Raw genomic sequence first — 15,483 nt, forward strand, 5'->3', positions numbered from 1 at the left:
CAAATATAATTTATCATAACCATAACAAACTATATACCAACAGTTACATCAAGAAGGTGTGAGAGATATACATACAAATGCTGTATACTGGATGTATACATTACATGTATAACCTGTCAAATGTGATGTTATCTTAAACACATTACTACTTTAAAATCTGAAGTATTCTATGGATATATACATGTACAAACTTAAGGAAGAAAATACAAACTTTTGCAAGATCTTCACAAAATTGTCAGAGTAAATTGAATAATTCTTGCTTAGGTTTTCTGACAATAACTTTTCTTATATATTAGTAATCATAAAATTGACAAAAGATACAGTCAAGGAAAATATTCTTGAAGAAGTCTGCATGCCAAACTGAGAAAAAAATTGCAGTCATTGTGTTCTTCAAAAAGCAAAATGTACATGTACAGTATCAGTTATTTTCCTGGCATTTATTAAATTTATATACATTTCAAAGTCTCACAAAGTTTATCTGATAACAAGATTATGTCAAAATTTCAAATAAATGTAACTGAATTTAAATTTTCAATTTTCAAAGTTAATGGGAGTTTCTTAATTTTATTAAAAAGAACAAATTTTAAAAAGAAAAAAGAGTAATACATTTTTTCACTTTATTATCATAATAAAAATATTTCTAATTTCTCTTAAAGAAAAATATACCACAATTAGCTTCATTTCAACAGTTATACATGTAAGTACATGTTGCATTTTTTTAGGGGAATTTTTTTTTATACATGTATTTTTTTAAAATTTATTTTAAAGATGAAGTCTTATCTATGTTATAAAAAGGTCTTAAATAATGAATAACTGATATAATATTTACTATGTAAAAACATCATCAACACTCAAAGAACTTAAAATAACATGTTATAACATCCCTAAAACCCTTGATGGTAAATATCATGATGAAATGTCACAGTCTTGTTATGTCTGCAGATGTAATTTCTTTCAAAAAATCCAAATAGATTGTTTGTATGGCAAGTAGATAAACAATTTAATTCATAGACATTAAATACCAACACTTTAATTTTTTAGACTTGTTTTTGATTCTTAAACAACCTTGAAGCTTCCTGTTCAATGCCAGACTATGTACTTGTATGTTTTTTAAGTTTCAAGTGAAAAGTGTATTGATTAAATGCAATCTTTAAGTTTCCACTTTTAAAGTTTTTATCTACTTTGATTATAAATATCAACCACAATGTTAAGCACGAGTCCCAGTCACCATAAGCCATTAGAGAGTAGTCATTATCGGGTGTAATTCAACCAAAATGTCAATGTATTGTCATTCATAATCGGTAACAACAGTTGTAAATAATGACTACTGTGTACAAATATTCCTCGCACTCACACCACTTCATACCTTAAACAAATCATAACTATGAACAAGTGTGAGCCAATTCAAAAAAAGTGTTAAATACTTTTAAGTGTAATTGAAGTTAAACTTTTTCAGAAACAATTACCACCATTTTGCACATGGGTGAAAAAGGGCAGTATTTTCTAATCAATTGATACATTAATACTGCATCATTTCTCAACAAAAACATGATTTGTAATATTTTATCACTTGGTCAACTATAAAAATAATTTAAAAAGTGACTTAACAAAAAGGAAAGGGAAAAATATTAAGAGCATTAAACAAGATGTCACAAAAATGATGTAAATTTTAAAATGTTTATAATTTTGTGAGAAAATGGCATTTATTTCAACACCGGTTACATAGAGCGCATGTCAGATTGGTCTCAATCTTTCAACCAATGTTGATAATGTTGCTAATGTGTAGAATGATATCCATGAAAAGTATGAATACTCTACCTAACCCAGTGTCCATTCTGTAATTAAAATTAACCATTTGTCCACTCATCCCCTTTCTCAAGATATCATATTAATCCAATGAGACTGTGATGTCTAAGAGACAAAAATAGTCAAAAATCTTCCTCTAATCTACAATATATTTCACATTCAGATGATATTTCATACAATTGTGCATATTTTAAATTATAAAAAAAGTTTGACTTTTATGAGGGCAGAATTATGCCTTTACCATATATAGTTTTTTTTTAAATTGTGTGTGTGTGTGTGTTTTAATAATGTATAGGTACACACTCATTGAAGCTGTGTTAATACACAATATAAAGTTGATAATGACATTTAGAAAGAAATATGAAAAAAAAAAATGTTTTCATGACAAAACATGAAAAAACTAGAGTTTTGAACACTGCCATTACAAGAAAATCCCCAAAATGAATTTTCAACATGTTCCAGTATGGCATACATGAGTATAATGTAGTCATAGAAAAATGAAGTGATTTTTTTTTTTTTACTATACAATATCTATAAATCCATGGCTGAAAACTCATTAAGCAGATTTTTTTTTTTAATTTAGTCAAGGTGACATGAGCTCAAAGTAAGAAAATGAAGAATTAAAACATGATTTTCTAACAGAAGCCAAGGAATACATTTATAAATAAATCTGACTGATAGACATCTTACAAAGAAGTAACATGCTTGTGTCACACAATCAAAATTCAATTTCAACGCTTTTAGTCCATTTTCAAGTTCACATAAATGTATCGTACAAAATGCAGTGATGCAAAGAACGAGACAGTCCCCAGCATCAAGAAGAAGACGTAACATGTGAGAAAAGTGTAGCCGAAAAACTCAATAGTCTGTAAGGCACCCGACATGTTGGACCGCTTGAAGTAGTAAAACAAGGCATACAGAAAGACAAAAATTCCAGTGGATCTGAAAAATAAAAAAAGTGATCCATGTATCACAATTACACATTTTTCAAACGTTTTGGTTTGACCTCACCCAAACTAAGATTAAAAGTGATTGATAATTAAAAACCTTTGTCAGTGCAAAAAAAAAATTTCTCTGAAAAATCTGATACATGTACCTGCTGTAGAACCTTCCATGGTTTGTGGTTTGATATGATTTTTATATTAATTCAATGAGCTGTGTGTTTTTATCTTAAAGAATTTTCATACCGATAATAATACAATTAAATTGATAATACAAATGGTATCCAACCATAATCCATACGAGATTAATTCTTTCTAACGTGTTTTACATAAAGATATTTCAAGTTTTAGAACTGAACAATACAGGCTATAGTCACTGTAATACACAATGAAACAAAGGCTGGGCACTTTTTGATCATGAAAAGGTAGTAACTGAAGGCATTCTATGGTTAATCACATACCCTGCACTGAATATGGATCTCCACCACCATCGATAATCCTCAGCTGAGAGCTGAAAGTAGGTCAGGGCGATAGAGATACAGGCAGTGACCCCAATCAGAATGGCGTACACGATGAACAGAATCCCGTATAACGCATACTGCTCACGTCCCCACAGGGTGGCAAATATGTAGTACATCTCAACAGAAATCGCACTGCAATAAAAAAAAGATATGTTTTACTGCCCCTCAAGTTTGCTCTCATAATTACATTTTAACCTTAGTTCTTAGAAACTAATTTATGATCATGTGCACCAGTAAAGAACATATTACTGACTTTTTATAAAATAAAGTTATAGTCACTGAAAATGATCATTTTACCTGAATGGCAAGAACCCTCCGACTACACAGTGAGCAAAAGCTGATCTATACCAGGGAACTTGTGGTATTTCACGAGCAATATTTTTAGTTCTACAGGGGGCATCAAATCCATGGGCCCAATTTTTACCAAAAATTCCACCAATCACAGTCAAAGGGTATCCAACTGAAATAATATTAGTTCTCTAGGTGTTATATCATCACTAGCCAAGGGTTTCTGATATGTTACTTTCGTCATAAGGAGAGTAACCCTTGGCTAGCCGAGATGTGAGTGTTTCACATCAATAAATTCTTTTTTAAAGAGTGTTCAAAAAATCAGAAATCAGTTTGAATATACACATACCAAAACAATAGACAACATGTTAATTCCAGATCGTACTATCGATTGAAAAAATATGTTCGTGCACTGATGTAAAACTTAGCTTCAATGTAAAAACTCCATCAATGGATGGCTAGGGCACTAAAAAGTTACTGTATATGCATTATCATCAGCAACAAAAATATTTCACTCCCCACAATTACTTACCAAAGAGCCAGAGACACATCAGTAAGACGACTGTAGTCCATGGTAAAGCTTGAGTTGTTCCGTATCCCCATGCCACAGAGTTAATCACTGCCCATATAAGGAAGAAGGGCACTGAAAAAAGGAAGTATGCAATAATTACTCCCCTTACATATAATAATTATGCAATTATTACTCCCTTTGTGGTCATGTGTCAAAGGACCAGAAATCTGGCATCTGATGTAGAAAATTAACCAGAAAATATAATAACAAGACACATGTACATTTCCCAGCATTAAGGACAGATGATACAAACTTTTTTTTTTCTTTGGAGGAGACTTCATATCATGTCACAGGCTTAGAAAAGTGGATAATTCTTTGCATTTTTTCTCCTTAGTCTTGGAAAATGAAATAGACTTGGAAAATACTAGTTAATTATTTCAATAAAATAACAAACATGGACAAAGGTTTACAGATGAAAACAAATTTCAGAATATGTTAGCTTACTGCTAAAAGTGCATTATAAACTTTTTAAAAATATATACCAAGCTAGGTAAATTTTATGAGGAAACTAAATATAGTGAAAAAATCAAATAGGCTGATTTTTACCATTTTTCAAATTATTCATAATCAACCAATCATTACCACTTTTAAACCAATTTTTACTAATACAATTATTTAACCAATCACTGCCCTATAGCATACAAAAAATACCAGTTTTTTTTTTTAATCATAGCATTATCAGCCAATAGCCTCTTTTCAACCAATTCTCTGCGTATTTCTTGAGTCTTATTGGAAGAATAATAAACATTTCGGCATGATTGACGTCACAATTCAAGTGAAGTACATAAAACATTTAAAAGAAAGAAACTTTCAATTCCATGTTTTTACATACTAGCAAACAGACAGGAGGTTAGGTTGATGTTCCAGACCCAGCTTTCTCCACCCAGCTTCTTGTAGGTGTTGGTGGCTACATACCCCGCTATACCTGAAATTAAACAACTTTATACAGATATCTAATCTAAACATTACAAGTTATTCTTTTAAAAAAGATGGGTGAGCTAGCACCAAAGCAATTTTTAAACACAGAAAGGAAGGTCTGTGATCAAGTGATTTAATTTGCTGAATTTTTTAATGTTTATCGAGGCTGGGGTGTTATAAAGGTATATTTTTTTGTAAAGACACAAGGGGGGGGGATGAAGTTTTTGTGTTGACACATTGGAGTTTCCAGAGAGTTCCGAATGAGAAGATGTGAAGTAGCTTGGCCCTTTGGGTCATCTTTGTCAACAACTGTTAGTTTAAAAGCCATACACAGATTTTTTTTTTTTTTTATAAATAATGGATTTGTTTGTAATTTTTAGTGTAAATCCTTGTTGATGGATTAACTTTTTGCTTGGCCTACATTGTCATGGTTGCAAGCATATAGAATATATTTTTACTGTGGTGAGGTCTTGAAAATACACGTGTAGAGTCCATATTTTGATTAGACATAAAAAAAAAACTCCCTTGTCTTTGTTTACAACAATCAGACTCGGGCTTTTCTGTCAGAATAAAGGGAAAATTTGAAGTATTACAATTTTATAGTTATTTTTAAAGTGTAAGATACACAATAAATAAACAAAGTTATTCAATGATACAACAAAATTGTTATCGTACGGTCTATCTGTAGTAGTTTTCAGTTTTCCCAGAATCCACGACCGTGAAGCCGAGCATGCATATTCCAGGAATTTGCACTAACGTAGTTACTAGCACTTGAGAGCGCTAGCAAAAAGTCAAAAAAATAGATTCTAAATCTAAACCTTGACCTTAAAACCAATAAAGGTAATTTTTTGCGATAAAAAACTTAATTGCAAAACTCCAAGGCCTTTTTGAAATATCATTTAGATACAAAAGTGTTACATACTGACAGAATGACAGATAAAAAAATAGACCTAAATTAACAACCTAGGCCCACATTCAGTGAAACCAGGGGATAATAGGTATACAGGCAGATGGACATGATAGGTCAGTTCTGATCAGAAAATCTTTCTATAAGGTTCCGTTCCTGTGATTTATTAAAACTTACAGGATGTAAAGGCATAAAGTACTATTCCTGCTGAGTTGATAGCCCCATGTCTATGTACATTGAACATTCCTAGAACAGCCATCAGCATTATACCAGTGGCCAGAGCTAAAAACTGACTTCCTACACCTGAAAAAAAAGAAGGAACACAAATAACAATTCTGGATCAAAACTCCTCTTCACTTCTTGTGTTTTTTCAAGGTCAACTACATTATCCCGCCACAACAGTAAGCAGTTTTAATCTTTCATTATTCAATAATATTTTCATAAAAGATTTGACATCTGATAATACATGTGGGCACACTAATTTTGTTATTGTACAATGTAACACAGCTGTCTGCTTGCCTGATGAAAGAGACATGTTTAATTACCACTAAATCAAGCAAAGATTTGGTATTTATCCTTGAGGAAAAACAATTAAACTGTTTACCTTGCAATTCAAATCATGGTCAAACAAAAATATTATGAAAGACATAAGGCCATTTTAAAAAATATATTGTTGTTTACTGGGGTTGAGGGCAACAGTTTATCTATAGGACCGGTGTGCAAAGTGCAAACTGTAAAGGCCTAAGGCCTTGGGCAACAGATTGCACACTGGTCTGACAGATCAACTTTTGCTCCAGACCCCTTTCAACTAATGTTACTGTTTTGTTATACCAATATGATAAAAAAAAATTGAATCAATACTGTATACAGTATTTGAAAAGATTTTTTTTTCAAAATTATAACCTTACCTCCAGAACATAAGAAAAAACAGGTAATCAGCATGATCAGAGATTGAAGACCTGACCTCAATGATTGTTATCTATCATTAAGGCTAAGTCATACAATTCACTAACATTCTAGAAGTTTACATCCCAAAAATGCAAACTTTAAACAATTTTGACCTGTTAGGGCTTGCAGTTACTAAAGAAATAGTCATATCCAAAAACTTCAAACTAGTCCCTCATCACGAAAATGTATTTCAAATTCAAGTTTAAAAATCCAGCACTATGCAAGTTTGGAAGCAAGTTGTGATAAACATGAAATCTTTTACCTCTTCCATTATCTGGAAAATGTATGCTGGATCTAACTTGTTCACTCATCCATAAAATGTCTATAAGTGTGTGTCCTTAGATGTTTCATCCTTGTGAATTTGCTCAACATTGGGCTCGTAGTTACTTGGAAATGAAACCTGCATGAAAAACTAATCTTTTCACTCATCTGTAAAATGTAGGTCAGATCCAACATCCGAAGCAAGCCTAATAGTATGTACATCCATATATGTATCATCCATACAAGTTTGGTTATCATAGGGGTCATAGTATCTTAGAAATGAGACCTGTGCAAAAAATTCAACCTGTTTACTCATCTGGAAAATGTAGGTCAGATACAGCATTCACAGCAAGCCTTGTAGTGTGCATCCCATGCAAGTATGTTCATCATAGGGCTCAAAGTTACTTAGAAATGGGACCTGCACCAAAAACATTAAACTTTTCACTCATCTGTAAAATGTAGGTCATATTCAGCATCTGAAGCAAGCCTGGTTATTTGCATCCTTAGATGTATCATTCATGCAAACTGGGTTAAAATAGAGCTTATAGTTACTTGGAAATAAGACCTACACCAAAAACTGCACCAAAATTGTTAACCTGCTCCAAAAACAATAACCTGGTCATTCCTTTGCTAAAATTGCAGCATCTAAAACCCTATCTGGTACAATGAAACACACTAGAAGCATTTTCCATGCTTGTCCGATCAATATAGGACATAAAAGTACTTTAACAGAAAACTGCTCCAAAAACCTTCTGGACAATTGTTTAATAAAAAGTTAAACGTTTTACGGAAAAAATTTAGTTTGATATCAAATGAGAGAAATATATACTATTTTATGTCACCTTATAATTTTTATGACGAATACTTTTGATTTGAATATAAATATTGTACTAAAAACCATTTATCCACAAGTGACGATGCAAAAGTGCTGCCAAAGGCTTATTTGAAAAAATATTTCAAAGAAATTTTTAATTTGCAAAGAGGTAGAGTAGGACTATGATACTGTTTATCAGCAATTCCATTATTCATTGTACATTTTACGGTTTATGTCCGGTTATGCTATCATAAACATTTTAAAGACAATTTACATGAATAGAGCAGCTTTTATATAGCCATACATTGTTTGAAATAAAACATTTTTTATTAAACTAGTATATTAATAAGTTTTCATGAGTAATATATTTTGTTGTCTTCAGTTTCTTATAATGTCTGTGCTGCTATGAATGCATATATTTTATCAAATTGATATAAAGAAACTCACTACTGCTTTTGACTTTTGAATCCAAAAAATGAATATGCCACAGCGATGTAATAGCCTTTTTATTTAAACAGTTTTTTGCGAATTTGTTAACAGTTGGGTTACAACAGGAGTCATTTTGGATAGTCAAAAATGCACACTAAACTTAACTACTTATATAGCCTTCATCTATACCACAAATCTGGTTAAAATTCTGACGAATTTATGCCATCAAATTTTGTAACACTCTCGCCTATTTTTCTCATTGTCAACGAGGCCCAGGGGCCACATTTAGGTCTCTTTGAGCAACCGGGCGAGATTCGATAAAACCATGCTAAGTTTGACATAAAACCATTTCAAAACAAACTAGAATCTACCATATGATAGATTGTAGTCTATGTAAACGTACCACCAACTGGCATTTGTGTCATAGCTTGCGTCCGAAGTAATGAGCAAAAGTTGTCTTGAAAATTTTAATTTTATATGTGTCTTTTGTTACGTCATTTTTATGGTCATGTATGCTAAACACCTATATTCCATCAGGGCCGGAGTTATTACATCAAAAAATTATAAAGTGACGTCACAATATGTATATATTTTGCTGATCTTTCCAATGATATCTGGCCCAGTAATTTCTGTAAAACGGTTAATCTTTTATGAAACAGTTGCCAGAACTTTTGAAATGCCCCTCATACTTTAACAGAAAACTGCTCCAAAAACCTTAACCTGGGACACCAAGGGTATCACATAAGTTCCCCAAACTTCATTGAGGTGAGCTAAAAATTACTATTTAATCAAACTGAGAGAAATTTACTATTTTATGACACTAATTTTTTGAATACTTTTGATTTGATATAAATATTGTATGGAAACCATTTAACTAGATCTTCCCTGGCCCAGTGGTTTTTCAGGAGAAGTTTTTTTATAAAGATTTATCAAACATGAATTATATTTTCTTCCAGTGACCTTGAACTTCCCCAAATGACCTTGGATCAAGGTCATGACACACCCTTGGATCATGGGTCAATCTTTGTGTGAAATGAGAACCTACAAGTTTATCCATGAGGAAGATATCCACATGAGTTATGAAATTTTTCTTCCAGTGACCTTGAAGATTTCCCCAAATTTTTCCTATATAGGTCATGACACACCCTTAGGTCATGGGCAATCTTTGTGTGGAGTAGTAGATTCTAATGTCCTTCTGTAAGAAACAAACTTGACACGATTGCACAGACTACGGACGGACGGATGCTTCCACATGAGTTTCTATATTCCTGGCCCAAACTTCGTTTGCGGGGGTTCTGGAGAAGAAGATTTTTTAAAAATTCCATTAATTTTTGCACAAATTTATGATATTTTCAGCACATTTTAATCAATGCACCATAAAATTTTAACAGACAAAAAATGAATAGAGCAGCACAAGCCATAAACAATCACCAAGATTATTTTATTCTATTTTTAAAACATTTGTAACGTTTTTGTCATCTTCAGTTTCTTATAATGTCTGTGCTGCTATGAATCATACATTGTCTATCAAATGATATAAAGAAAACCCGTTTTAGGGCCATGTGATGCCACAGCGATCAATAGCCTTTTTATTTAAACAGTTTTTTAACAGTCTGTTTAACAGTTCTAATCCAACAGGAGTCTTTATAGTCAAAATGCTGAACTTTTTCTTATATAGAGTTGTATAAGAACTGTTATTCTGGGGGTATAACAATATTGTTTGTTGACCTCTCCCGACTCAAGGTAATAATACTGGGTCGGTAGGTAGGAGGGAAAATCTTCTTTCCAGAAAATTTCAAGTTTAACATATTTGTTGAAAGAATATAACATGTAGGAATAAAAAGGGGATAAAAGTCTTAATTTTCCAGGTTACAGCTGACTGAGGTGACAACTTATTAAATATATTGAACATATCTTCATTGTATTGTTGGTAACAGACTTCTTAATGCTGTTGACTGCTAATTTTCTCCTTTGGTTCATAGACACTGACAGCAGACTGTTTTTCCGTTCCAAATCATTTCCCAATTAAAAGATAATATCGTGGTTTTTTTAGAAATAGAAAAGGATTTTAAGTAAAATGAATTTTGCCTGATACAAACCATGCTTACCTAATATTGCACAAAACAGATTTTTCTGTGGTGGAAATCTAAATACATCAGTGTGGATAATCTTCCATCCGTTTTCATCTGAATCCAGATCTTCACCATCCTCATCATCCACATTGTATCGGGCAAAGTCACTTTTTAACACTCGAGTCTGAAAAAACACAATCGAAATGACAAGATAATGTAATCAACTTTCTTTCCATTTTTAATATATTTCTCCTTTTTTCTTGGTTGTTTTTAACCAAGCCAACATCTTGAAATTACAATGCCCCCTAAAAAGTACCAGTACTTTTGGCAAGTCTGCAGCAACACTACAAGATAACTGCTTTTCTCACACTGTTGCCCCTTCCTTTGAGCTTTTGCAATGTTTAGCATAGCAACTCCCTGTTCTCACCTTAAAGAAGACCCCTATTGATTTTCACCTTGTTGCTGTTCAAGGTCATAAATAAGCCTTCTCTCTGTTAAAACACTTCCTGTTCTCACCTTGTTTCTCTTAGAACCATTTGAGCTATTGCAATGAAATTTTACATAACAACTCCCTGTCACCTTGTTGACCCCTATTGATTTTGAGGTCAAAAGGTCAAAGTTCCTGTTCTCAAATTTTACATTCTCTCTGTGTGTAACACATTGTTTCCACCCCTTACTTTTTCAAGATTGTTTTTTGTTTATGCAACTGTGCCATATTTTTTCAAAACTCCATTGACCCAGTATTTCCTTATCTCAAATTCTTGCCGTTCCCTTTCCTTATTTCAAATTAATAGTGCCTTGTTCTTCCTTTTAGCATTTTGTTGCCCTCCAATTCTTTTTCTCACAATGTCTGCCTTTTCTTTCTTTTTGCATATTGCTGCCCTCCCCTTTCTATGCTCAAACTGTTGCTCTCAATCTTCTTTTGTGAAAGGGTTGCCTTCATTACCTTGCATTCTCTTTGCTTAATATGTGATTTAGATAGGAAGCAAGAGGACATACCGTATAAATGGAAATTTTAGCGAGACACAAATTTAGCGATTTCTTCCTTAAATCTGGTACTGTAAACCAACTTTTATTCGCGTGCGAGAAATATCGGCGAGATCTGCGACCTCCTTTAACTTGCGAATATTAATCGCCTTGAACCATTTATTTTGGTAAGAATTTGTAGAGAATCATCACTACAGTGTGATAAATATTCCATATAAAAAAATCTTGACAAATCGCATAATAAAAGATGACGCGAATAATAGTTGGTTTACAGTATTTTTATTTTTAGTGAGAAGTAATTTTAGCAATTTTAAAATGCTAACTAAAGAAGCTATTACAAATAATACGCAATTAATTTTTAGCGATATTCAATTTTAGCAATGTCAGCACCCTTGCTAATAATGCCAAAATTAAATCCTCGCTAAAAATTCTACTTATACGGTATTAGTTTAACTAGGACGCCAACCCTGTAGCATAAACATCCTTTACTATCTTAACAAACATATTTTCAAAAACATGATCTTTGTTTTGCTTTTTACATATATCTACCAAATTATATGAAGTAGTTTTTATTTTCAAGATATTATAGAAAATATGTTTTTAATATCAAATTAAAATAACATAGCATGCTTATTAATTGTCCATGTAACTGCCTTTGGCTATACTTCTTACGATTTGAATTTGTAAACTTATTTTTTTTTTCAATGACCAATCCAAGACTTCGGTAAAAAATCTTCTTTGAGTGTTAATGGTAACATATTCTACCACGATTATTGCTGAGATCAAAGAAATGCCGGGGACATTATTCTCCAATAAATCACGAACGTCATCAAATAATTATCAGAATTATCAGATAAAAAACATATATTAAACCTGTACAGTTCAAATGCATATTTGACTATAGAATGAAATACTTGTTTAAACCACATCAATGTGTCATCTTTTAAGCAGTCTAAACACTGTAAATTGCATAAAGTTGCTGATGAATTTCGATGTTTATAGCTAAGTGGGGCTGTTCCATGGACCTCCCTGCACAATTTAAACAATCTGATTTTAGTCCACTCTTATATTAAAGCAATAAAATAAAAAAATACGATTTTGTTATTGTATATTCATTAAAATTAATCAATCTATGCAACAAATTTGTAATTTTAATGCAATGAAAGCTGAAATCGTCTGCATTCTGTATACAGGTAAGCAAACATATTTCCCCTCTGGTGTTAAATGGAACAGCATAACGCGACATGTTGACCTAATTCATTTCTCTATAGAGGAAATGATCAGTCCTATTTTAGAGCTCTTAGTAGAATAGAAATAAAGTCCTTGTTGTCATGAATGATGTAGACTGGCATTTCCTGTCGGTCGTGGAAATAAAGGTGACTATCGATCTTAAGCCAGACAAATCCTGAGTAAAAGATGACGCGAATAATAGTTGGTTTATATTATTTTTATTGGCAGTGGAAATAACCAGCAATTTTAAAATGAGAGAGCTATTACAAATAATACGCAATTAATTTTAAAATGTGATTTTCAATTAATGAATGTTGCAGCACCCTTGCTAATAATGCCAAAATTAAATCCTCGCTAAAGAGCTTCGCAAGGTAATTAAAATACATTCAGGCGAAGCGAAAGGTGTGAGTGAAATATATAATAAAACAGGTAACTCTCGATACCTCGAAGTCAGCCGGACCAATGAAAAACTGCGAGAGATCAAGAGTTCAAGGTTTAAAGAGTCCAGAATTTTCCGGGTTTGTTAACCGGTTTTAAAATTAGTCTTAGCGGATGTGATGATTTTAATGCAGTGCTATCCTTTAACACGTGGTTTTTATAAAACAACGATGTTTTCGTATTTTAGACAAATATTGAAAAGTATCCTGAATATACCGGTAAGTATTAAAAACCGAGTATATGTAGGTCTAGAATTTTTCAAAAATTATAATTATAAAAGGTAACGCTATAACGTCTGATGTCTCTGCACTCTGTGATCTGTTTTGGTTTCCCAGACACATTTAAATTTCTACGTCAGCGCGAGAGTTTTTATCAGCCAATGAGCACAGCCGGAAGAGGGCTCTTTACATTACTGGTCACCTGTCTGTATATCGAGGATCAGACAGGCAAGCCAGTCTATGTAGGATGCAATATAACCTCCTCGGACTCGAAATGTTGTTTGAAACATAAAAGCTTCGGCTAACGCCTTGGCTTTTATCTTTCAAACAATATTTCAAAGGTTATCCTGCAACATTCATGAAAACACGGACTTCATGTCTTAAATATTTTGACATCTTAAATATTTTGACATTGAATACAGTTGGTAGATTATCATTTTAACTAGTTTGTTCAGAGGAATGAATCACCTCTGAGGATTTAATTGTAAAATTAATGTCAATTCACTTGGTTGAGGTTTTATTGGAAAATATTTACATGTGACTTCAAGGACACTGATTAATGAGTTATTGTCATGTTTTTCATTACACGTTTTAATATATTACATTAAAATAAGTTGGGAATACGTGAGAGAATATGAAAGACAAGTGTATTGACCTTTATTCAGTCCAAAGGTATGAGTATAAACAATTAATTTATATTTATATGTTTTCAATGATGCTGCTTCACTTTTTTAAATATTGTATGAGCTTTTAATTTATATTTATGAAAAATTTCTTCTATGCTTTTACATTGGACACCAGTATATAAATATGCATATGCTTTGAGAGTTTTATTAAGTGTTTTACTTATCAGGTGGATTTATCGAGACAATTTCATTTTGGATTAATAAAAGCATAACTGTACTTCCAACTTAATTTCTTAAATTGGAAATGTTCTATTTTCTTTATCTTTGATATGTAGCTGAACTGTTACTGCTATGGTTCTTTTCCTCATAAATCAAACCAGTTGGACTTTTTGATAGGTATCATTATCAGATTTAACATAGAAATCCTATCAGTTTACAACAGATTTAATGCTGAATTCCTATCAGTTTACAACAAATTTTACACTGAATTCCTATCAGTTCACGGCAGATTTCACTACACTGAATTCCTATCAGTTCACGGCAGATTTCATTACACTGAATTCCTATCAGTTTACAGCAGATATCATAACACTGAATTCCTATCAGTTTACAGCAGATTTCATTACACTGAATTCCTATCAGTTCACGGCAGATTTCATTACACTGAATTCCTATCAGTTTACAGCAGATATCATAACACTGAATTCCTATCAGTTCACGGCAGATTTCATTACACTGAATTCCTATCAGTTCACGGCAGATTTCATTACACTGAATTCCTATCAGTTTACAGCAGATTTCATAACACTGAATTCCTATCAGTTCACGGCAGATTTCATTACACTGAATTCCTATCAGTTTACAGCAGAGTTTACAATGAATTCCTATCAGCTTACAGCAGATTTTACTGTATTCCTAATATGTTGCAGTGCGACTGTTAGGGCGAGTGCAGATACTTATATATTCCATTTTAAATTAGATCCGACTCGTCAAACCGCATGTGAAATTTGTCATGTTTAGACTCTTGACTTCACATGCTGTAGGGTAAGTTAGGCCTTCATTGCCAAACCAAGGCTTAAACAGTGCGGTTTTAATGTTTAATGTTAAGAACTATCTATCAGTGCTTTACGTTGTGCTGCTTGCTATGCTCATTATCAGTTTACAGTAATATTAATTCTTACATGTACCAGAATGTTTTATTTACTATCTATCAGTGCTTTACTTTGTGCTGCTCACTGAGCTCATTATCAGTTTACAGTAATATTAATCCTTACCAGAATGTTTTATTTACTATCTATCAGTGCTTTACTTTGTGCTGCTCACTGAGCTCATTATCAGTTTACAGTAATATTAATCCTTACCAGAATGATGACCACAAAGCCAATGAGAAGAAAAACTAACACCATGGAGTTGATAATGGACAACCAGTGGATCTGAAATATATATTTCTAAAACATGACTACCATATTTACCCCCCGACACTCTATCTAGGCATACTTAAACATCAC

General features: G+C 32.4%; 1 protein-coding gene across 1 annotated transcript in view; it reads right to left on the reverse strand.

Moving 5' to 3' along the window:
- Positions 1 to 713: 713 nt before the first annotated feature.
- The window catches only part of LOC134279049 (transmembrane 9 superfamily member 1-like), a 34,868-nt gene continuing 20,098 nt past the window's right edge, over positions 714 to 15,483 (reverse strand). Inside the window, exons 8-15 of the mRNA XM_062761388.1 lie at positions 15,337 to 15,408; positions 10,513 to 10,660; positions 6,130 to 6,255; positions 4,960 to 5,052; positions 4,089 to 4,199; positions 3,566 to 3,728; positions 3,209 to 3,400; positions 714 to 2,748 (exon numbers count right to left, since the gene is read on the reverse strand). Coding sequence (XP_062617372.1) covers positions 2,547 to 2,748; positions 3,209 to 3,400; positions 3,566 to 3,728; positions 4,089 to 4,199; positions 4,960 to 5,052; positions 6,130 to 6,255; positions 10,513 to 10,660; positions 15,337 to 15,408 — 1,107 coding nt within the window. The 3' untranslated portion in view covers positions 714 to 2,546. The remainder of the gene's footprint in view (positions 2,749 to 3,208; positions 3,401 to 3,565; positions 3,729 to 4,088; positions 4,200 to 4,959; positions 5,053 to 6,129; positions 6,256 to 10,512; positions 10,661 to 15,336; positions 15,409 to 15,483) is intronic.

The sequence above is a fragment of the Saccostrea cucullata genome, unplaced genomic scaffold (genome assembly GCF_032062105.1).
Source record: "Saccostrea cucullata isolate Sc308-1 unplaced genomic scaffold, CSIRO_AGI_Scuc_v1 ctg278, whole genome shotgun sequence".
NCBI classification, from domain to species: domain Eukaryota; kingdom Metazoa; phylum Mollusca; class Bivalvia; order Ostreida; family Ostreidae; genus Saccostrea; species Saccostrea cuccullata.